The 25,208-nt window shown below is 33.3% G+C and overlaps 1 protein-coding gene across 12 annotated transcripts in view; it reads left to right on the forward strand.

Annotated features, from left to right (window-relative positions):
- TDRD3 (tudor domain containing 3) overlaps positions 1-25,208 on the forward strand; it is a 163,140-nt gene that overhangs the window by 39,742 nt on the left and 98,190 nt on the right. For 6 of the 12 annotated variants that reach the window (XM_025478113.3, XM_025478107.3, XM_025478110.3 and 3 more), the window contains exons 2-3: positions 17,206-17,290; positions 22,892-22,957. Coding sequence is in view for 6 of the 12 variants with exons in the window: in XM_025478107.3 (XP_025333892.1) it covers positions 17,206-17,290; positions 22,892-22,957 (151 nt within the window). In the remaining 6 variants the exon portion in view is untranslated. The remainder of the gene's footprint in view (positions 1-17,205; positions 17,291-22,891; positions 22,958-25,208) is intronic. The other 6 variants (XM_035704424.2, XM_025478106.3, XM_025478109.3 and 3 more) reach the window with 2 other exon arrangements.

Here is a 25,208-nt window from a genome sequence, read left to right on the forward strand (position 1 = left end):
TTTTTGCACTCATGCAAGATTTATCATTCAAAGAAATAAGTGATAGTTGGCTATGTTGTTTCTAATCTCAGCCCATGATACCACTTCCTCCTTAGAGCCTACCCTGATCTTTCCATGCAGACCTAATTACCCAATTCATTTTATTCATACAGGGTACATTAGAATATTTTTGTTTCCTTTTATTATAGCTTTTTGCTGTCATGTCTGCCAGTTCACTGGACATAGACATCCTGAAGATGGGTCTGAACTTTTAACTTTGCATTATTTGTAGTGCCAAATGAGTCTCAAATAAAAATTTTGCTGAGGGAAGGAAAAAATAATTCATGAAAGTGAATTAGCTTTAAGGAAACTTAAAAAAATTATTTGTTAATGTTTTTGGTCCTGTAAAAGGCCAAATTCTTGTAACCTAATTCCTGTAACCTAATTGGCATATGAGTGCTGTTACACACACTAGAAACTATATTTGTGTCTATATCCATTGGCAATGAAGTTTCAGATTTTTTGACAGATAAAATGAGAAGGTCTGACTCTTTATTTAACATTATTGCCAGATGAATGTACTGCCAAAATACAAGTTTTATATTTACTGAATTATGAAAGTTAAAAAAAATAGATTCACAATATACGATTTTATCAACATACATTTTTTGTATAGGCATGTTTTTAAAATAATATTTCCCCAAATAACCTGACTTCTTGCCAGTCTTACCTTTATTCATTTTAGGATTGTTATTAACATATGTTTCATATTTATTTGTGACTATTATTTGATTAAATACCTTTGTTGACATGTACATCTTTAAAGTGTGAAAATGTTTTTATTGGAAAATGGTGATGGCCTTGTGCTTATAAATGTTCGGATTTTAGTAATCTATAACAGTTCTTAAGTTTTATATGCCAGATATTATTTTAAAAATGTCTTCTTGCCCTTTTAAAATTAAAAGTCATATCAAGGCTTCTTTCAGGATGAGATTAATGAAAATGTAACTATTACATGAGGCAGTGCTGTTTCTGGACAATCCACACATAGAATGAATAAGTTGATATATAAATATAAAATCATGAGTTTATCCTGAAACTTCTGTTTCTAGTCCAACACCAGATGTTTATTTCTAGCCTTCTACCATCTATATTTATTTCTCCCATCTCCAGCAGTGAGAACCCTGATTCCTAACATCATCAGTGTATTTATTCATTTGCTCAAAGTAATTTCAGAGTTGCTATGTCTATACCACTGTGGAAAAAGAAACCTACTAGAGTTCAAGATTTGTTTAGTTTTTAATGTTTAATGTAAATGCTTAATTTAATGTTTACTGGTTTAGTTTTTTTATTTTAGCATGGTTACATTATTAATTTAAACATGTAGATCATTGATTTCTTTCTGATTATATTTAATTTTAGGCTTGTATCTTGTTGATTAAGTTTTTATATTTTGAATTTGTTCATCATGATTTTCAATTAAAAAAAGAAGCTGTAGGGATCCCTGGGTGACTCAGCAGTGTAGCGCCTGCCTTCAGTTCAGGGCGTGATCCTGGAGTCCCAGAATCGAGTCCCACGTTGGGATCCCTGCATGGAACCTGCTTTTCCCTCTGCCTGTGTCTCTGACACTCTCTCTCTGTGTCTCTCATGAATAAACAAATAAAATCTTTAAAAAAAATTAAAAAAGAAGCTGTAAGGTAACTCTGGCATGCTGTAAAGACTGGAGTAAGGATTCAAAGGCTTTTGTCCATTGTTGCCACTTACTGTGTATCATTAGTATATTAGCAAACTTTTCTGAAATTCTGATTCCCTTTTTCTCTCCTTTTTTATGTTTACTGAGGTATTGTTTACTTACAATTAAATTCACCAATTTTAAAAGTACAGTTTGATGGATTGGTAATATATTTAGTTGTGTAAATGGATTTCCCACCTTCCAGCTCCTTTGTACTTGATGCCCTTCCTCACCCCAACCCCAGGCCAATGCTGATCTGCTTTCTGTCAAATAGTTTTGCTTTTTCCAAAATTTTATCTAAATGGAATCACACACTGTGTAGTCTTTTGTATGTTGCCTTCTTTTACTTGGGATCATGTTTTTGAGATTCACGTATACCATCGTGTGCTTTTTTGTTTCTTTTTATTGTGATATAATTATATTACAATCTTAATGAAGTCCATTCATCAGTCAATGGACTTTTGGATTACTTATAGTTTTTGCAGTTATAAATAATGATACTTTGAATATTCATGTACACATTTTGTGTATATATATGCTGTCATTTCTCTTTTGCATCATTTTTATAGTGGTTTTCCTAAGGATTATATTATATAATATCTTTAACTTTTCATAGTGTACTGTTAATAGTATACTACTTTATGTAAAATATAGAAATATTGCAACGTTTGTCTTATCATTCACTTACTCTTTCCACTGTGTTCATCTTGCTGTTAATTTCATTTTATTTCAGAAATAGTTTTCCATTCTAGAACTTTCACTTGATTTTTTTTTAAAGATTTTATTTATTTATTCATGAGAGTCACAGAGAGAGAGAGAGGTAGAGACACAGACAGAGGGAGAAGCAGGCTCCATGCAGGGAGCCCAATGTGGGACTCAATCCCGGGACTCCAGGATCACACCCTGGGCTGAAGGCAGGTGCTAATCTGCTGAGCCACCCAGGGATCCCTTCACTTGATTTTTTAATAATTTCTGTCTCTCAACTGAAAGATCATCCCTTAATGTATTGAAAGCAGTTTATCTTAATTAAGAATAGTTACAATATTTATTTTAATATTCTTCTTTTGATTCCAACATTTTGTTCATCTTGGGATCAAATTTTATTGATTTTCTTTTTTCTAGAGAATGTGTTTCATTTTTTGGTTCCTTGTCTGTTAGGTAATTTTGGATTATATTCTGGGTATTATGAGTTGTTAATTGTTGGAGATTTTGGTTCTGTTGCTTTTCACTGATGATATTGTTTCCTAAGTTGTACATGGCACCTTTTTTCTCTGGGTATGAACTGTAGAGTCTTAATTTGTACAGCAATTCCATTCTCTGATCAAATCTTTTGTCTTTAGGTGGGTTGTTGTGAGTGTTCTGCACATGGGTCATTCTGAGGTCATCAGTTAGATGGGTAGACAGAGTCTGCAGATCCCCTCTTTGGGTCTTTCTCTTACCAGATTCTTCTACACTGTTCAGTGCTTCTGGTTCCTTTACTTCCTTTTTCTGCTCCTCAGAGCAGAAAGATTATCAGAATGTCCTTGTGCACACCTGCTACTGGTCTGCCATTTAGACTGCACTCTGTCCTAGACTTAAAGCACCGGAGACAGAAGTTACTTGTAGCTCCTGGTCTTTCACATTCCAAGTGAACATGCATTTCCCACCAGTATTTTCTGCTTGCTTGCAGTAGCTGGAGTTGATTTTTCTATTTTTTTCAACCTTTTTGGTGATTTTCTGCAGGGAGCAGAAGGTGTCGTATGTCCAGTACAGTCTTACTCCATAATAACTAGAACTGGCACTTCAGAGATCATATATTGATTCCTGTCTTTTTAACAATAGTGATAACAACTCACGCACACACACACACACACACATACACACAGCCCTAATAGGTATGGGAATCCCAGAAGTCAAGTATGTAAACTTTAATATACAAGATTCTGAGAGACAGTAGGGAGGAATCATGTCATTTACCTAAATTCTTATTTAGTCATTGAGAGTGCTTTGTTAATTGCAAAACTCTAGAGATATTTGTTCATCAAGTAAGGTTTCTTAAAATTAGCAATTATTTATAAACAATCATTTTTATTAAAACATTTAAATATTTCCAGAAGCACAAAATATGTCAGTTTGAAGTTTCTCTAACACATATAACACAGCAGCACCACTTTTAGAAATAGCTCTTAAAAGAATATTAATATCTCTTATAAAAATACCTCTTATGAGAATATTAATAATCCTCTATTGTGTGTCTATAGATATACCAGAGGAAGTATTTTTTAAAAGATTTTATTCATTTATTTGAGAGAGAGAGGGCAAGTGAGAGAGAGAGCATGTGCACAAGTAGGAGGGAGGAGCAGGCTCCCCACTGAACAGGGAGCCTGATGCTGGCCTAGATTCCAGGGCCCTGGGATCATGACCTGAGGTGAAGGCAAACACTTTACCAACTGAGCCAACCAGGAATCAAGAAAGTATTTTAACTATAAAATTAGAAACAACCCGAATTGTTAAATTATGGTATAGCTCCTAGGTCGAGGGAATACTTTGCATGTTAAAAGGATGAGATGGAACACCGCTATGCTTGAACTGAAAGTTGACTGTATATATTCTTAAATGAAAATATTTACTTCAGAAACTTTTGTGTAAAATGATTGTTTTTATGAGCAAATATTTTCCTCTAAATTCCAGTAATTTATGTGTATATATATTACAAGGCCTAAGATTGTTAATAGTGTTTACTTTTTAGAAGGAGAATTGGGGAAGGGCCACTTTCAGCTTTATATTATACCTCTCTACAGTTTGTACTTTATTGTTTATAAACTTTAAAAAACCAAGATCACAGAAGGAATTTATTCAGGAGTAGTTAATGAATCAAGGTATTTAATTTGAATAGAAAATGTACTTCTGTGTAGATCCTAAGGGATTAGTTTTCAAAAAATTATTCTTATTGAATCAATACTTTCCAAATAATTATTTTATAATAAGAATATTAGTTTGCTGTGGCTGCTATAACAAAGTACCACAAACCAGGTGGCTTAAAACAACAGAAATATGTACTTTTGCTGTCCCGGAGGCCATATCAGTTACTTCACTCTTTCCTACTTCTGGGAGTTGCTGGTGATCTGTGGTTTGAGACCTCATCACTCCATATCTGCCTCATCTTCTCATGGCCTTCTCTGTGTCTCTATGTCTCTTCCTTCTGTGTTTCTGTCTCAGAACACCCCTGCTTCTTTCCTGTAAGGATTCTTGTTATTGGATTTAGGGCCACTTATATAATCATCTCAAGATGCTTAACTTAAGTAAATGATGTCTTCTAAACTAAAAATTAAAGTTTTATAGGGATCCCTGGGTGGCGCAGTGGTTTAGTGCCTGCCTTTGGCCCAGGGCGCGATCCTGGAGACCCGGGATCGAATCCCATATCGGGCTCCTGGTGCATGGAGCCTGCTTCTCCCTCTGCCTATGTCTCTGCGCCTCTCTCTCTCTCTGTGTGTGTGACTATCATAAATAATAAAAAAAAAAATTAAAAAAAAAAAAAAAAAAAAAATAAAAATTAAAGTTTTATAATTCATATGCAGCATTTTAATTTCAAAAATTTTATCAACATAAAGCATTTTGTATGTAAGACGCATTTTAAAGAAATGAAAATTAGAATTCATATTTATTGATTTTCTTTTTTAAAGTTTAAATAAATGACATTAGTTTAAATAAGTTATAAAATATCAAATTTTAAAATTAGTTATTACAACTGTAATTCTTTGCTAAAGAATTTTAAGCATGTTACTCATGAGCTATTTTTTGACATTATTGTTTTAAATTTTGACATAAATAGCAGATTGGGCAAAAATGATGGCACCAAATTTTGCATCGGAAATTCTGTTTTGAGCAGAAATAGTTGCACAATTTCAAGGAATAACTTTTTTTTAATAATAAATTTATTTTTTATTGGTGTTCAATTTGCCAACATACAGAATAACACCCAGTGCTCATCCCGTCAAGTGCCCCCCTCAGTGCCCGTCACCCATTCACCCCACCCCCCGCCCTCCTCCACCACCCCTAGTTCGTTTCCCAGAGTTAGGAGTCTTTATGTTCTGTATCCCTTTCTGATATTTCCCTCACATTTCTTCTCCCTTCCATTATATTCCCTTTCACTATTATTTATATTCCCCAAATGAATGAGAACATATAATGTTTGTGCTTCTCCGATTGACTTATTTCACTCAGCATAATCCCCTCCAGTTCCATCCATGTTGAAGCAAATGGTGGGTATTTGTCATTTCTAATGGCTGAGTAATATTTCAAGGAATAACTTATTTTTTATTGTTATAAACTATATAAATGTATCTGTAGATATAAAATTGGAAGATATCCACAAATTAAATAATGAAATTCTTTCCATTTTGCTGACATTTTTCTTCTATTCTCAATGAACTCCTTGTAAGTGAAATGTTAGAAACATGTAGTTCAGTCTTCCTATAAAGAAACATACACAGACACACACGCTTCTTTTAGTTGTAGCCTTTGTAGAAATTTCCTTTGTTGTTTGGCAATTCTCATTCTTTTTCTTTTTTTCTAAGAACCCAGAAGGCATCTTCATGTATCATGTTTTGAAAATACTTTCCAGAACAAATACCAAGGGTACAGTGTTTAAGAAGGAAGAAAATTAGGGCACCTGGGTGGCTCAGTCGGTTAAGCGTCTGCCTTTGGGCTTAGGTCATGATCCCACAGTCCTCGGATCAAGCCTTGCATCCAGCTCCCTGTTGAGTGGAAAGTCTGCTTCTCCCTCTCCCTCTGCCATCCCCCCCCCCCACTTGTACTTTCTGACTCTATCTCTATGTGAAATAAATAAATAAAATCTTTATAAAAAAAAAGAGAGAAGCAAGAAAATTAGTATTTATTAGCATCTACTTTATATCAAGCATATGCTAGGTTTTTCATGCTGTCTCATTAATTCTTGAGATCTGTATATCAATATTCTCAGTATTATCTCCATTTTTTCCTTAGGGGGAAAAACAGAGGTGCAGAAAGATTAAATTGCCTAGGATTCCACATGTATTCAAGGGTGAGGCCGAGATGAGCATCTAGTTATGCCTTACTAGACAGTACAGATCACATGACAATCTCTCCAAGCTTTTCATAAAAATGCCTTCTAATTTTTGCTATATTTTTAAATAACATTTCTTATACAGACTTAACTGAGTATGTAGTTACCTGAGGTTAATCCTGGGAGGCCCTCGGCATGCATTCTGCAGTTTCTAACACTCTATATTGTAGTAGCCAGAGGACAGGGCATCAGGCCTGAAGTGAGGCTTTCCACCTGATGTATAGTTCTATAGATAATCACCTTTGTGCTGAGGGAAAAATGACAGAAATATTAAAAACTCTTATATTTTAAAATATGAGTCACTAAAACGTAACCTCAGCTCTGCTTCTGAATTAAACTATGAAAATGTTGAGTCGAAGGAAGGATATAAATTATAACCTCCAATGAAAGTAAAAATATACAGGCTTCATTTTATACTTTTAAATTTATGTGAGGGCTTGGTTAGAAAAAATGAATAACATAAATAGGTTCCCATTGCCACTATTCTTCATCATATATCTATTATGGGATTTCATAGGAATTATATACAAAATTTTATTTGCTCAGCTGTTAAAATTTTTTGTACCAAATAAGCATTCCAGGGTTAATATCATTATAGGTTAGTTTTTGTATAGGAAAAATATTTTAATATCTAAAAATGTGTTACAAAAAAATAGAAGTTTGTAATTTATTGTCACCTATCTTCTTATGGTTGTTCTCTTGAAGTTGTCACGCTTACTTATTTTGATGTCAGAGAAAAGCAACTATTGAAATAATGTTGAAAATATTCTTTGTAACTACTTCACAGCAAAGTTATTCTCTACTTTATATGTACTTTTTATAAGTCTCTATTTTCAAAGGATGCACCTAAGAGACAATACAAGAGAAATTATCTTTAGATATTCTTCAATTTTTTTTTCTTATGAGGAGGTAACTTTTAAATGCTTACTAAATGAGTTTATTTTTAAACCCTGAGTGATCTTGATAGGCAAACACTAATTTTAAAATTATAATAGTCTATTTTATTTTCTCCGATATCTCTCCTACTCCTTACAAGCAGGTAAATGCCAAAAACCTTTATTTTAAAGCTAGTTTAGGACATCTTTCAGGCTCATCTTTCAGTAATAGTAGGAGTGTACTATTTTACTTTGTGAAGCAAGGTTGTCATCTAGTGGTGTTTTCAAGTAGTACAGCCTTCAGAATTTGCCAGTAAATCTTCGGTATTTTAAAGGAAGTGCCTAACAAAAATAAAGGTTTTGTTTTTTTAGAATTTAAGCACTTTCAAGTGTTTTAAATTAGCAATAGCTTTTCAAAGGATTTCCCTTATGATTTTTTCTAATTTCCATCTCAAAGTTTAATGTAGGGCCAAAAACTTTTTGTCTGGCCATTGAAATGTTTGAGTATTAGGATATTGATCATAGTATATATCAAGGCTTTCCATAATGCTTCACATATCCAGAAGTTGTTTAGAGAAAGAAATGTCTCTGTAGTACTAAGCAAATTTTCTTTTTTTTAAGTTTTTTTGCATATTCATCTTTGCAGTTTTTGTGCCAGTTAATTTTATGAAAAAATTGCATTTAAATGTTAAGGTTTTGGGGCACCTGGGTGGCTCAGTTGGTTTAAGTGTCTGCCCTCAGCTTGGGTTATGATCCCAGAGTCCTGGGATTGAGCCCCTTGAGGAGCTCCCAGCACAGCAGGGAGCCTGCTTCTGCCTCTCCCTGCCCCACTGATGGTGCTCTCTCTCACTTGCTCTCTCAAATAAAATCTTTTAAAAAATAAAAATATCAAATGTTAATATTAAGTTTTTTATGATGCTATCTTTGCTTTTGATATTCTATTTTGATCATATAACAACTTGAACAGTTAGTGTAGAAGAAATTAAAATAGATTTTTGGGGTGTATGGTACATGTGGAAAAAACTTACTGTTATAAGTTAGCTAAATGGAAATAATGTACATTTGTGTATGTAAAGAAATCATAAAAACTAAAAACTGAAAAATTAATGTACTTTTAAAAATAGTTTATTTCTGGATAAAATATAGTATTAAAAATAGTGTACTGGGATCCCTGGGTGGCGCAGCGGTTTGGCGCCTGCCTTTGGCCCAGGGCGCAATCCTGGAGATCCAGGATCGAATCCCACGTCAGGCTCCCGGTGCATGGAGCCTGCTTCTCCCCCTGCCTGTGTCTCTGCCTCTCTCTCTCTCACTGTGTGCCTATCATGAATAAATAAAAATTAAAAAAAAATAAATAAAAAATAAAAATAGTGTACTATATTGATTAAGATCAACAGTAAGTGATTATACTTAAATGTACTTTAAATAAGACATAACTTTATTCATCTGATACATTCATACATAAACCACAGAGAAAATTAAATTTTAAGCTAGTGTTGATTCAGGTCCTTATTGTAATGGTTGGAATAAAGATTCCAAGAATTCAGTGGCATTTATTTTGGCATAGTAGATAGCCATTTTAACTAAAGAAGGAAAGAAAATGGTAGTGATAGAGAAATGCAGTTGTCATTGGAAAGGCAAAAAAAGACTTTTTTTTTTCATTATTATCTTTTGTGTGTCATAGTATGTCCTCTTCTGAATTATTTTTAGTAGTGTTTTAGTCCTCCTAATTACTCTGCTTAATAGGAATTTAGACAGAGAATCCCATGGATTCATTCAACTTACTACTGGCATATCAATTTGTATTCTCGTCAGTGATTTTTTTTATCCCTAATGTATCTATAAACTATAATGAATGTATTGATTTAATCTGTTCCAAGTGATCTGAAGTAAATTTTATGCCAATTTTTATTAGCTTTGTTATCTTACTAATCTTTTTACTCAGTATAGTTAAATACAGGCATACCTCAGAGATACTGTGGGTTTGATTTCATATCACCACAGTAAAATGAATATCACAATAAAGCAAGTCAGATTTTTTTATTTCCTGGTGCATATAAAAGTTATGTCTTAACTATAATCTACAGTAGCATTGTACAATAGGTGTAGAATAGCATTGTGTCTACAAAATGTACATAATTTAAAAATACTTTATTGCTAAAAATGCTGTCATCTCACTTTCAGTGAGTTGTGATCTTTTTGCTGTTGGAGGGTCTAGCCTGGGTGTTGATAGCTGTTGACTGATCAAGGTGTGGTTGCTGAAGTTGGGGTGGCTGTGGTAATTTTTAAAAATGAGACAGCGGGTAGCCCTGGTGGCTCAGCGGTTTAGCGCTACCTTTGGTCCAGGGCGGGATCCTGGAGATCTGGGATGGAGTCCCACGTTGGGCTCCCTGCATGGAGCCTGCGTCTCCCTCTGCCTGTGTCTCTGCCTCTCTCTTTCTCTGTATCTCTAAGAAATAAATAAAATCTTAAAAAAATAAAATGAGACAGCAATGAAATTTGCCTCATTAATTGACTTCCTCTATAACAACAATTTCTCTGTAGCATGTGGTGCTGTTTGATAACATTTTACCCACAGCAGAACTTCTTTCAGAATTGGAATCAATCCTCCCAAACCTGCTGCTGCTTTATCAACTAAGTTTATGCCATATTCTAAATCCTTTGTTTCAATCATCTTCCCAGTATCTTTACCAGAAACAGATTCCATCTCAGGAAACCACTTTCTTTGCTCATCCATCAGAATCAGCTCCTCATCTATTGAAGTTTTATCATGAGATTGCAGCAGTTCAGTCCCATCTTCAGGCTCCACTTTTAATTTTAATTTTCTTGCCATTTCTACCCTAACTGCAGTTCCTTCTTTCACTAAAGTCTTGAACCTCTCAAAGTCATCCATGAGGGTTGGAATCAGCTTCTTCCGTACTTCTGTAAATGTTGGTATTTTGACCTGTTCCATGAATCAGGAATGTCCTTAATGGCATCTAGATTGGTGAATCCTTTCCAGAAGTTCTTCCAATTTACTTTGCCCAGATCCATCGGAGGAATCACTATCTATGGCCGCTATAGCTTTACAAAATGTATTTCTTTTTCTTTATTTTTCCAAAATCTATTTCTTAAGTAACAGACTTGAAAGTCTAAATTATTCCTTGACTGCAGAGTGGATACAGACTGGATGTTGTGTTAGCAGGCATGAAAACAACATTAATCTTGTTGTATATCTCCATCAAAGATCTTGGGTGACCAGGTGCATTGTCAATTAGTGGTAATTTGAAAGGAGTCTTTTTTACTGAGCAGTAAGTTTCAACATTGGGCTGAAAATATTCAGTAAACCATGTTGTAAACAGATGTGCTGTCCTCCAGGCTTTGTTATTGTTGTTTCTTATAGAACACAGGCACAGTAGACTTAGGGTAATTCTTAAGGGCCCTAGGATTTTCAGAATGGTAAATGAACATTGGCTTCAACTTAAAATCACCAGTTGCATTAGCTTGTAAAAAGAGAGTCAGCCTGTCCCTTGAACCTTTGAAGCCAGGCATTGAGTTCTCCTCTCTAGCTATGGAAGTTCTAGATGGTATCTTCTTCCAATAGAAAAAGGTTTCATCTACACTGAAAATCTATTGTTTGGTATAGCCACCTTCATTAATGATTTTAGCTAGATCTTCTGGATATCTTGCTGCATCTTCTACATCAGTACTTGCTGCTTTGCCTTGCACTTTAATGTTACGGAGATGGCCTCTTTCCTTAAACCTCATGAACCTTAAACCTTAAACCTCTGCTAGCTTCAAACTAATTCTGCAGCTTCCTCACTTCTCTCAGTCTTCATAGAACTGAAGAGAGTTTGGACCTTGCTCTGGATTAGGCTTTGGCTTAAGGGACTGTTGTGCCTGGTTTGATCTTCTATCCAAACATTAAAACTTTCTCCTTATCAGCAATAAGGCTGTGTCACTTTCTTATCATTTGTTCACTGGAATAGCACTTTTTCCTTTAACAACCGTTTCTGTGCATTTACAACTTAGCTAACTGGTACAGTGGCCTAACTTTCAGCCTGTCTCAGCTTTCTACATGCCTTCCTCACTAAATAATGTTTAGCTTTTGATTTAAAGTGAGAAATGGATGACTCTTCCTTTCACTTGAACACTTTAGAGGCCAACGTAGGGCTATTAATTGGCTTGATTTCAATATTGTATCTCAGACCATAGGAAGGCCCAAGGAGCAGGAAGAGAGATGAGAGAGCAGTGCAGTGGTTGGTGAAGCCATTAGAATACACGTATTTATGGATTAAGTTCACCTTCTTGTATACGTGTGGTTCATGGCACCCAAAACAATTACAGTAGTAACATCAAAGATCATTGATCTCAGATCTTACCATAACATATGATAATGATGAAAAGGTTTGAAATGTTGTGAGAATTACCAAAGTGTGACACACAAAGTGCACAAATGCTATTGGAAAAACGACACCAATAGACTTGCTGACACAGGGTTGCCACAAACTTTCAATTTGTAAAAAGTGCAATATCTGCAAAGCACAGTTACAGTGAAGTATAATAAAACAAGGTAGCCCTGCATTATGTTTTCCCAAATTCTATTCATAAGCAGGAATCTTTAAGTCATTTTCTCATGCCCTCAAGGAGGGAATTAGCAAGTTATCATCTCAGTATATCTCTGAGGTATAAGAATATAGCAAAAACAGAATTTTTTGGCAAGCATGTTACAATTCACTTAAACAGTGGGGATGGAAACAGGATAGGTAGAGAGGATAGAGAGAGCTTTATTCAGGCAATTTTGTAAAATATTTTTTAATGTGTTAGGGAGGCACCTGGATGACTAAGTTGGTAGAGCATGTGCTTTTGATCTTGGGGTTAGGAGTTCAAACTCTATGTTGGGTATAGAGTTAACTGAAAAAAAAAATATATATATAGAGAGAGAGAGAATTTGCAGTAGGTTGTCAACTTCCATATTTGACAGGACCAAAGATACCTTTGAATATAAGTGGTTTTTTTTTTTTTTATCTCATGTTTTATTCTCTTCTTTCCCCACATGACCTTGGGTAATTAATTGGAAGTTAGTTATTTTTATTTTCTTTGTGTTTAAGCAGGAATTCACTTGTTAAAATTCCCATTTTGACATTTAGATTACATACTTGGGCCAGAATCTCAATGGAGTAGCAAATAAGCACGTATAGATCAAAGACTACAAAAACCACATGAGACCATTTGATTTGCCCCCTTTGGATGGGGCATGGAGTCTCCACTTTGTCTGGGGCCTCCTCATTCTGTGTCCATCACAGCCAGCGAATAAGTTAGACTCAATGATTTTACCTGCTTTCAGAGGAATGAATGAAAGGGAAATTGGCTGTTTTTTCCCTTACTGGTAGTAAGAGGTGTAATGGTGATCCACTCAGTCAAATAAATGGGATTAAAATAATAATATTTGTTTTATCACAGTTTTCTATTAGTTGAGGCTCTTGAACTATATTTTGGGCATGTTTGTTTTTAAATGCCTAAGTGACTTTGGAACATGAACTGAAGATGGTTCTGCTAGTAGCACTTAGGCTGTGACCCTTCTCATTGAATATGTATTTATTATCTGTAATAGAAAATCCCCTCTCCTTATCAGCAATAAGGCTGTGTCACTTATTGCTTAGTGTGAAATTGGTGATGAATAATTAATTTTGGACCTTTTATTTCCATAGTGAAAAGAGTTTGCTCAGTCACAAATTAAGTGACTCTGAGTAAGATGGATTTTAATATCTTCTATTTATGAAAAAAGGAAGCAGTTCCTAAAATATTTTTTAAAAATTTGAGCACCTATTAAACTATGAAATAAAATGGCATTATTTGAAGTTAAAATTAGTGAGAAGTGTTAGTCTGTTCTGTGAGTATCATGAAGAAATTTAGCCCCTTAGGGCCTTGCTTGTCAATAAAATGTCTTTCAATGTATTTTTAGTACAGAATAGTAATGAGTGATCTTATTAATGATACTGTTCCAAAATCTCCACTAGCACGGAGAAATGTGTGCTTTTACTACTTTAGTAAACAAGAGCTCTCTGGGATTTGTTTCTTCTTTAAGGTCTATGCCTTTGAGTTTTACGTGCTCAAAGATGGTACATGGGAACCGATTATAATCTTTTTCCTCCAGGTCCATAGTACGGATATGTACAGTGATCAGATCTGGAATGCTTGCTCCAATTTCTCAATTCCTTTCTTTCCCCAAATTTCTTTCATTAAGGCTACTGGATTTTGTGTTTTGTGTTTAAGTTACTGCATTACTGTGATGCATCTTGAAGCCAATTTGGGAATTTGACTTTTATTCTTTGTTTTATTCCTTTTTACTTGTTTTATTCATTGATAGTGTTGGAATTTTAAATATTTACAAAAACAAAAATATTAATTTGCAAATCCCAAGTTACAGTTAATTTAGGTTCAGTCCTTCAGTGAAAATGGTACAGACAGATCGCCAAGATGTTACTAAGGAAGGCTGTGAATGGGTCTCCTGTTCCTTGATAGGAGTATAGCTGTAAGGCTCAAATCCTTTGATTTTTCAAAATATGAAGGGTGAGTAATGGAGACCTGTAGGATGTGGAAATTAAGACTGAGCCACATTTTGGAATTTGTTGTATTCAAGAGGTCTTTTACAGGCATTTTTTGAAAGATATCACATATTTGACTTACACATGTATAAAGTCAGATTTTCACCTTTTTATGGCTTCTATCTTTACAATTTTTGTTAGACTTTCCCTTTTTATATTATGTAGGGATAGGTATTTTTATTGTTATTATGATTTTTGAATCTCTAATTATTGTATTAGTTCTCTGATCTTTTACTATGAAACTAGACTTTTTAAAAAGATATACTTATTCATTTGAGAGAGAGTGTACTTGTGGGCAAGGGGCAGAGGAGGAAGGGGAAAGAATCTTAAGTAGACTTTGTGTTGAGCACAGAGCTGAATGTTGGGCTCAATCTCATGACTCTGAAATCAGGACCTAAGCTGAAACAAGAGTCAGAAGCTTAACCATGTGTACCCCTCAGACACCCCTAGGCTTATTCTTCTTAAATGTATTTTGGAGCTCACTGATTGAGTTTGCCTAGTTGTCCCCTTTTTGTGTGTGTTGGCAAAATTGTCTAGTGGATCAGGAAATTGTTTTGTACAGATACTGGCTTATGTTTGTGAGAAGATCGTATTTCTAACAGTAGCCATTATAGTTGATAATTAAAAATGATGTGTTGTAATGAAAAGACTGATGAACTAAGAATCAGGAGGCATTCTTGTTTTAACTTTGTATCACTTAAGTTTGTATTTTTGGGAAGTTCTGTTATCATATCTTTGGGCCTTGTTTTCCTCATCTGTAGAATTGAAGGGGTAAATTTTGATTATTTTAAAGATTTATTCCAATTCATCTCACTTCCTCTGATCTTTTAAATTCTAAAGACTCACCTGTCTAGAATAACAAAGAATTTTATTAGTCATTGCATACTATTGCCACATTGTGTAGGAATTTTGAAAGCTGTGTTTTTGTAATTATTCAATCAGCATTTAAGATATCACCCATATCTCTGTGTGTACTGTTGTTTCCTATAATCAGTCTCAATTTGTGCTCATCCCTCATTTCTTCCCCATTTTCCACCCAGAATATTCCAGGTTATTACATCTAGAATGTACTTTACCCTTTTTACTTTTACGTTGTTGCTCATACTGTTCCCTTTTTTGCACTCTTTCCCATCCCATAGCCACTTTGAGGCCCTGTAACGTTTTATTTATAATTATTTTGGCCTTGCGTGCTAACTATTTATGTATTTATTGTGTTGTGCTGCAGAGGCAGTGAACTCCTTGAAGGCAGGTGTTTAATTTTCATCATTTTACTAATCCTATTACTGACTCATATAATACTTTTCACACAAATAGGGACTTAATATTTCTAGAACTGAATTTCTAAGATGATTAATGACATATAGTCAGTGGCAAAGAACAATGAAAATTTAACAGCATAATAAGGAAATTAACAGCCATTTTGAATTAAAGCAGTGTTTTAGCTGTCTATGCTGACTGTAGACATTTGTATTCCCCCCGTCATTTATGTACTGTTATTACTGTCTCCCTTCCATTCATTCTTACTGACTCATCTACGTACTTAACACTTCTGCTTTTTCTCTGTAACCCAGTTAATTACTTGACTTCATTCATCCCTGTTGATTAGCACTGCCATGATCTGAAACTTATTCTTGCTTTCATTTGTATACTTTCTTGACTTTTATCTCCTTGATCTTGTTCTTAGGCTTATCACCTTTAATCTCTTATTTTTCTTGCATTCTTCAATTTACTTTTCTTTTTCACCTGCCCTTTAGCTTTTGAGAGATTATTCATTCTGTGTTTTGTAAGGCACATGCTCTTTGGTTGCTGTCTCCAGGTAGAGTTTGCATTGACAAGTGTTTTAGAATCAGTCATATTGGGGATGGATGGTGGAATTGCTGGCCATCAGGAATGAGCTTGAGTTAGTTAGTTCTGACTAACACTCCTGTATCCTTTTTGAGGGAAAATGTCTGCAGCGGCAGTGCTGGCACCAGCACTTTGGTTAAAGGAGTTGATACTGATTATGAAAGATGTGAGATGTGGGTGCCCGACTGGCTCAGTCAGTAGAGTGTGTGATTGTTGATCTCGGGGCCATGAGTTCGAGCTCCATATTGGGTATAGAAATTATTTAAAAATAAAATGTTAAAAATATAAAAATAAAAGATGTGGGATGTTAATGGGCATTTGAACAGGTAGACTTTGCGGGGATGGGGGGGGGACACCTGAATTCTAGAATTTATCAAATAATTTTAAAATGCCTGCATTGGGTATGAATGAATGGGTAGAGATGATTCTCCATCTAGATTCAATAATCTTTTTACTCTTGAATTAATTAGTGTCTGCAACAGATGTGTGATTGGTTTAGACTAGATAAAAGATCAAAAGTTAAGAGAATGAGTGAAAAAACTGAAGAGAGAACAGGGAAAGTAAAAGATACAAAGTGCCTATCTTCATGCCACTTTAAGTCTGTAACATTTACTAACACATTCTCAGGAATGTTATGTCTAAAAAAGGGGACTTGAGAAGATAATATGAGAAAGTAGCAGACAGAGGAAGTTGTCAGGGATTAAGTTTAAATCTATGTTGTTTTTAGTTCTGTTTTTATAGCACATCTCAAGTCTCTAAGAACTTCTGTATTAACAAATATTTCAGTCAGATATTATATTTGTATAATAGTAAGAGTAGCTCATACATTCATTAAGAGGCATCTTGATATTTAAACAGCTTTTCTTAGAAAGCATACTGACAATTTTATTGACACAATATCTCTTTAAGAATACAAAAGAGGGAAAATATGCATTTCCTATTATGTTCTATCACAGATAGTAAATAAGGAATATCCAGGGCTTTTTCTTTAGTATTTGTAGTAGTAGAATTCTATAGTACAGAATAAAATTGCATGTTGACTTAAGAATATAATTTTGGTTAATTTTGATTTTAGAAAATATTAAACCATTTATTTTATTTTAACAGGTATCTTTCAGATGAAGGCATTGAAGCTTGCACAAGTTCTCCTGACAAAGTCAATATAAATGACATCATCCTGATTGCTCTCAATGTAGGTTTTGTTTATTAACTTATAAACATTTTAAACCTAGAAGCTTTCATGAAAAACGTCTTATAGAATTAACTGGATTTTAAGATAAGTAATATGGAGAACATCTTTTGTTTTTATAGTATATAGTTAAGTTGCAGTGATGTTTGTTGAACTTGGTGACCTCATATCAGCCCAATTTTTAGAAATACATGTTTCTTATAAGATCTATTATACAGAATGCAATGAAAAAGGAAAATACGGAATTAAAATTCCCATTTCCCCCCATTGATCAGTTATGGAATTTTATAACATTTACAGTAGATAGCAGAAAATACTAATCATATTTATCAAAACAAATCATTAACATAGGAACTCTAGCTAGGTTATAGCTTTTTGACAATTCTGTTGTTTCAAACTAACATTTACTGTTGATAAAAGTAATGTATATTGTAGAACATTTTAAAAAACAAAAAATTAAAGCCATCCATAATTACAGTTATGTTATATATATATTTCTTTTCAATCTCTCTCCCTCCATTTATCTCTATAGCTGTATCTTTTCCATAATTGGGATTGGTTTTTGGATTTTTTTGAAGAGTTATTAAAATTGTTTGACATTTGGGCATAAGTAAATGAATATTATTTTTTCTTTTTTAAAAAAAATTTCTTTCTTTCTTTCTTTATTTATTCATTTATTTATTTATTTATTTGAATATTCTTTTTTTCAACCTTGTAGTTACCCCAGTGGGTATTTTTTCATATGATCTTTATAATAACAATCTATTAAATTTATAATTTAATCTATTAAATTTATACATTATGATAGTCAACAAAATTCATAAGAGAATTACTTATTCTCTTGACAGATAATCATATGACAGATCCATCATATCACTGCAAAATAGGTATAACATGAAGCATTAAATGGTAGCAACTGATAAGAACATTTAAAAATAAAATATAACTGTGTATAACTTTTTCTTTAAAAATTACTTTAAGGGGGGATCCCTGGGTGGCTCAGCTGTTTAGCGCCACCTTCCACCCAGGGTGGGATCCTGGAGACCCAGGATCGAGTCCCGCATTGAGCTCCTGGCAGGGAGCCTACTTCTCCCTCTGCCTGTGTCTCTGCCTCTCTCTCTCTCTGTGTCTCTCATGAATAAATAAATAAAATCTTTAAAAATAATAAAAATAATAAAAAATAAAAATTATTTTAATTTGTACACAATTAAATTACTTTAATTTGTACACAATTAAATGGATTTAAACAGATAAAATTTGTTTCACATTGTCATTTTTTTCAGCTTCTTTGAATTTTATTCAGTAAAACTAACAAGATCATTTTTTGTTTCTGAACTAAGGATGTAGGTTTTTAGTAAAAGACTATCCAATTTTTTAAAGTAAGTTTTAGAAATTATGCATGTTGTCTATGACTACAAATGCAAATATTTCCTATATACTTTAACTTTTTTTGACTTGCACTCTAATAATTGAATTCTACTTTTGAAAAGTATTTAAAGAATGCTATTCATTTAAAAAAATTCTAAAGATGATGAGGAAAAGATTTTATGACAATCTTTTGCTCTTTTTATTTTTCTTATTTATATACTTCGGTAAATAGCAATGAGCTATGTGTAATTTGGGTGTGAAACTTTAAATAAAATAAGATGAAGTATTTGTTGTATATATGTAAGGGGTACATGTAAGGGGTACATGATGACCATTATTTTATGAATTATTTGTCTTTATAGTTTTCCCTGAAATATATGGATGAATACTCAAGCTATCAGGTCATATGATAGGAAAAATAAATATTTTTAATTAGGATGAAGTCTACACTACTTTTCAAGCTTATCACCTTTAAATAAAGTCACATATTTGTAGTACTTTTGTTGAAGGTTTTTTTTTTTTTTTTAAGTGTTGAGTGATTAGGGAGTAATAGTCGCTAGTTGAAAAAGACTTGTATTATTGGTTCTTATTATATATAACTTATTACATATTGGGAGAATACTGTATGCATAAGCTTTCTTGTGTCCCCCATGTCCCGTGCAGGACACACTGAACTTGTTCCCTTTGTCCAGCAATGAAAAGCAATAATATATGTACAAGTTTTCCCTGTTATCCAAAAGTAGAGCATTCCTGGGGCACCTGGGTGTCTCAGTTGGTTGAACAACCAACTCTTCATTTCAGCTCTGGGCATGGAGCCTGCCTAAGATTCTTTCTGCCTCTCCCTCTATCCCTCTACCCCTAGCCCTCCAGCTCACATACACGTGCTCTCTCTCTCCCTCAAAAAGAAAGGAAGGAAGGAAGCAAGGAAGGGAGGGAGGGAGGAAAGGAGGAAGGGTAAGGCATTCCTGTGAAACCTTTTGTAAGCCAAAAGGGTATAAAGTGAAGAAGTAATTACCATTAATTTACATGGAAAGATTTTAGAGCATTCCCAGACCCAAAACGTAACCTCTCTTCAGATTTTTGGATACCTTAGGGCATATCTTGCTAAAGTATGCACAAAATAAATCAAGAGAAAGCACAGATGTGCACAACACAGTTCAAAGCTATTATAGTTTGATGCTGAGATGCTGAGGCTAGTTCCTGGGGAGGAAGCTTGGCAGTGCCCCTCTCACTGTTTGGGATGCATTCTGTTTCTATAAAAGCTCATTGTGACACAAACACTGAATACTATTTTTGCCTTTTTCCTTTTCCTATAAAATGAAAATCTTCAAATTTCTTTCAGTTAGCAAAAACTTGTGCAGGTCTCTTGTAAAAGCATGGCATAATGGCATAATGTGAACCTTCAAACAGCAACGGTAACTGTACAGTGTTTCTCCCCAGAGAAATCCACTAGAGATTAGCACCCAAGGCAATTATTGGTCTGCTTATGAAGGTACTCTCCACCTAGATGAAACAATTTTAAGACTCCTCCCCCAGAAAGTAGGTGTTCACCATAAATTACATTGTTTATTCAAATAGTCTTGTTAGTGAACCACATTTCCAGTTAGGAAATAGTTCGAGTACAAAGTTCCCAGATGCCAGCCTAGGGCCAACCTAATAAAAGCAGGCCCTACTAAAAAGAGCAGCCTCAGAGCTGCTGTCTAACTCATTTCTGAATAGACTTTTATGTTGCAAAGAAGAGTTCTTAATTTTTTACTCTGGTTAAGTGGGGAATAAGAATATTAAAAAATGACATTGAAATCCAGCATGCAGTTTTGGGTTCAAATACCTGAATTATTCAGAAGTAAACTAAATAATAGCTCAGTCTTAAATTGCTGACTACTATGTATTAGTAAACATGTAAAAACAGATTTTTTTAAATTCCTTTTAAGATTCTGTTTGATATAAAATGATTTGCCAAATAGAGACTCCATTGAACTTACTTGAACAAATAGGAATCTTTTGTATGTATGCACACATGTGTGTGTATTTATACATTAAATATTCCTCCTGTGTAATTTTTTATGTCCAATATAAATGTATTTTTGGACCCAGTTTTACTGATAATCCCGATATAATAACATCTGAATCATAAAATTGCCTTTTCAGTACTTATAAATTGACTTTGATTGTAAGACATTTAAAGATCTGGTGGGTAATCTTGCTAAAAGAATAATAAAATAATATTCATTATATGTGCATATAGCACTTTAAAAGTTATGTAAACTTTGAATATATTGTCTCCTTTTAGCCTGATAACAACTTTATGAGATAGGATTGGTGATATTTTTTCCATTTTGTAGAGGAATGAATTAGCTGGATTTAGAGAATTTGTAGCAGCGTCCATGGTTCTATTAGTTAACTGCAGTTTGTAATGATGCAAAGTTTATGATTTTAGTGTAGTGCTTATTCCTACTTACATCAATGCCTCATTTTAGTTTAAGTTAAATTTCATAATTATTGCTAGAAACCAGAAACGAGGGACCATAGTATATCATAAAATTTGTATCTATTCTGTTTCTCATACATATTTAAATATTTTAGCCTTTGAGTGATTTCAAACCAATGCCTGTATTTTTATGAACTGTTAGTTGTATTACTAAGTTGATGATTATTCATGTTCAGATGGTAACAAAATATGTGTGCCTTAAATTCACTTTTAAAATAAACATGATAGCTAACATTCATCAAGTGCTTACTCTGCAGTTCGTTGTACTAAGTGCTTTATGCATATTAACATTAGGATTAAAACAAACAATATAGGGAAAGTTAATATAAAAAAAATTTTTTTCCCTGTTACTCAGTATTTTCAAAGTGAAAAGTCTACATGCAACTAGAGGTATGCTTTATAATTCTTTCACTCTGTTATTGGATGGAGGCTGCAAAGACAATAAAACTAATACATTGTTAGACAACTGTTTGGATTTGGGGCTTAGTTTGTCTGGCAGTTCTATTTGGTGAGTTTTAGCTTAGGAGTAACCCTTGCATTCCATTGAGAAGTAAAATATAAATCATGGTAGTAAAAGACTGGAAAGATCTGTGGGAATTATATAATTTATATGCTCATTTCTTAAGCTGACCACATACTGATAATTTCATGTTAGAGGACATTCTATTATTGTAGGTGATCAAAGCAGACTATCCTACTTTATGTCTTCATTTTATGTCACAGTAATTTTAATCATCTGGTGTTTTCCCCTTAAGTCTAACATGAATTTCTGTCTTACACTCTATGTGATTAAATGCACTCTAAGCCTATTTTCTTTTATTTTGCTCTTGAGGAGATGAAGAGCTACTGTTATTATATTTTAAGGAATAACAGAACAATATAAATTTAGTTATCTAACCTTACACTCTCAGTCATCAAGATAATTTTTTGGCTTAAATAATTAGGCCTTCTTCATGAGTAATGATAATTTTCCTGTGAGTGATTTTCTTATTGTTCCTTTTTGTTTTTACCTCCTTAAAGAGGACAATTTCCTTAAAAGTTCTGCTTTTTTGTAAACTGTATAGTTGAAATTTTATTTTTGCATCAGAAATGCTGTAACTTTGTGTTAGTCCTTATGTTTTCCTTTGGTTTGCTGAGAAATATGTTCTTCTACACTTTCATATAGTTAATCATTTGTTCACTAACTTTGATTTATGTAATTTGTTTAAGCAAATAATATTAATTTTTACTACAATAAAGTCTTTCTATTCTTGCTGTTGCAATGTATTGTTCTCTAGGATATTTGTATGTATATGTAGCTTTGTTATGGGTATCACAATCAATAGAATAATGTGTTTTCATGGCTCTTCATATGAATGTTATGTAGGATTCAGTTATCAAATTTTTTTTCTTTATTTAAAATGAGTCATTTGGTTTGGGATTGAAGCATTAATATTTTTAGTAAGACTACAGTTTATATAAAATCAAGCATTAGGTTTTAATAAAGAAGATTTAGTAAGTTATCGAAAGGAATATCACCAGAATCAAGGCCTTTAACATTACTATTCAACTTACCAGTGTACTTTAAACAACATATGTATGGGACTATGTTACTTGAAAAAATTGATTATACGTACAGATCTCACAATCAGCTAAAAGATACTGATTTAAATTCTACAAACCTTAAGTAATTTCATCTTTTGTTTATGAGTAAGATTAGATTTAGATTTATTTTTCTCTATATTTTAATAATAATATTTTTATTTTAGACAGACTTAAGAACAATTGGCAAGAAATTCCTCCCCAGTGACATCAATGGTGGAAAGGTAGAAAAGGTAAAGAAAAACATTAACTTCCTAAATTATGCTAACTACAATAAATATGAACATTTACTAACTGACTAGAATTATTTTTTGTCAATAAAGATTGCAACTGCAAAATATTTAGAAGTGAATAGGTCATAGTTATCCTTATAGTAACTTTCTATACAAATGGAAAATTATTGACTTGAACTTTTAAACTTTGGTGACTTTTCAACATTTAAAAAAATGTTGGTTTAAGGAATTAATAATTATGGCACACTTACATGTGAGACTTACCAGATATTGCTGGAGTACAGGATAGTAGTACCTTTTCGTACCTTTTAATTTTAGTTACCTATTTCCATGTTTATTTCATGAACTTTTTTAAATAAAATTGTAAGATTGTGAGAGGATATTAGGACCAATATATCAAAGCTGTGGATTTGGTTATTGCTTTCATTTTGGACCACATATATATGTTAGTGTGTACTATATATAATATGGTAATATGTGAATTTATATGCCATATATATTAGATAATTTCAAATATATATTTTCATATTATCAATTTTTTCAGTGATCTTTTTAAAATCCAGGGATAGAATTTTTATATACCAACTACTCAGACTTACTTCTTATTTATTTCAATTTCTTTTTATTTGAAGATACATGTAAATTGTGTCAGCCAAGAAATTTATGTGCTATTAGTCACTTTATGAAGTATTAAAGAACATCATTATATGTAATTTAAATACATACTTTCAATGTGTATGTTTTGTGATTGGATACTCTTACCATTTTAACACACCGCTATTTAAAATAGTTATTAGATATATTAAATTTTAGATAATTGTAAAAGGTCTATAATGTAACAACGTTAATTACATTTTCTAAATATTAATGTTTATATAAATGATGGTAATTATTTAGTTGGAAAAAACCATAAGAAAATTTCTAATCTATTCTTGTTTTTGAGACAGATACTCAGAACAGAGGTTCTATAAACTCCTCATCAGTTCATTTTAATGTTTGAAAACACTTTGTGTCAGCAGACTTTAAGTATATTGTAATCTAAATTTCTTATGCAACCACTTAAAGTTCATAATGTCTTCTTTATCTTCCCTTAGGGGAAATGGTGAGCATCTGTTTACTTTCCCTTGGGAATAATTCATCATATACTTGTAGACTTGTAAATGTCATTGCCACAGGTTTCTTTTTGCGAAAGCTAGTTATCTTGATTCCTTTGTTTATTCTGTCTCAAACTTTTCATTCAGCTTCATTGTTCTCAGAGTTTTTTCCAGTTTCTGTACCTCTCTTTCTTCAGTTGTGGTAGTAGTTCTCAGACTTCACTATACATCAGAATCACCATGAAGCTTGAATAAAACACAGATTGCCAGCCCCTCCCCCAGTACCCCCTGACTTCCCCAGTTTCTGATTCCACTGAACTGAGACAGAGTCCAAAAATTTCTATTTTAGACAAGTTTCCATGGGATGTTGATTCTGGTGTTCTGGGAAGCATACTTAGCAACCTTCTGGATTATAGAACCCAGATTCGGCAGCAATCTTGGATAGTTCTGATGAATGCAGCTTCTTTACAGGAAAAGTCACTAACATCAAAGCAGTAATCCTCCTTGGAAGTAGATTAAAGTTGTATGGAGAGTTCTGAGAGAGACCAAAAGTAAATGCTCACATGGTGTGTATCATTATTATTATATTTACTAAGTCTTGGATAATACCATTTTTAGCATTTGGGAATTTGAGAGTGGAAACGAAGAATGGAGAGCCAATTTGATCTGTCAGGTAAGAAAGATTGTAGGTCTGTAGTTAGAAGACAGTCAATCCTGGATACATTGAATTTACATCTTTTTTGTTCTAAGACAAATCTGGAGCCTTCAGAAAGGCACTGTCATCTGGAGTTTGAGACTGAAGTCTTAGTAATTGCTTTTAGTTATCATTGTTAATTTGGGAGAAAGTAGAATAGCAAAAAATGCAAGTAACTTAATAGTTAATGAATATAGTAGTTTCGTTCAGGTTCTTTTCTCTTTCCTTTCATTCTCTTAGCATTATTTTGCAGTTCCTGTATTTTCTCCCTAAGGTTGCCCATGACCTTAATGCAAAGAAAGGTTTCAGATAAATTTTTAAAATGCTAAAGGGGAATGTGGTACCTGGGTTTCAGTTATTTGAGCATCCGACTCTTGATCTCAGTGCAGGTCTTGGTCTCAGGATCGTGAGTTCAACCCCCACTCTCAGGTACTTAAAAAAAAATAAAAGAAAAAAGAAATGC

Source organism: Canis lupus, chromosome 22, assembly GCF_003254725.2.
Source record: "Canis lupus dingo isolate Sandy chromosome 22, ASM325472v2, whole genome shotgun sequence".
NCBI classification, from domain to species: Eukaryota; Metazoa; Chordata; class Mammalia; order Carnivora; family Canidae; genus Canis; species Canis lupus.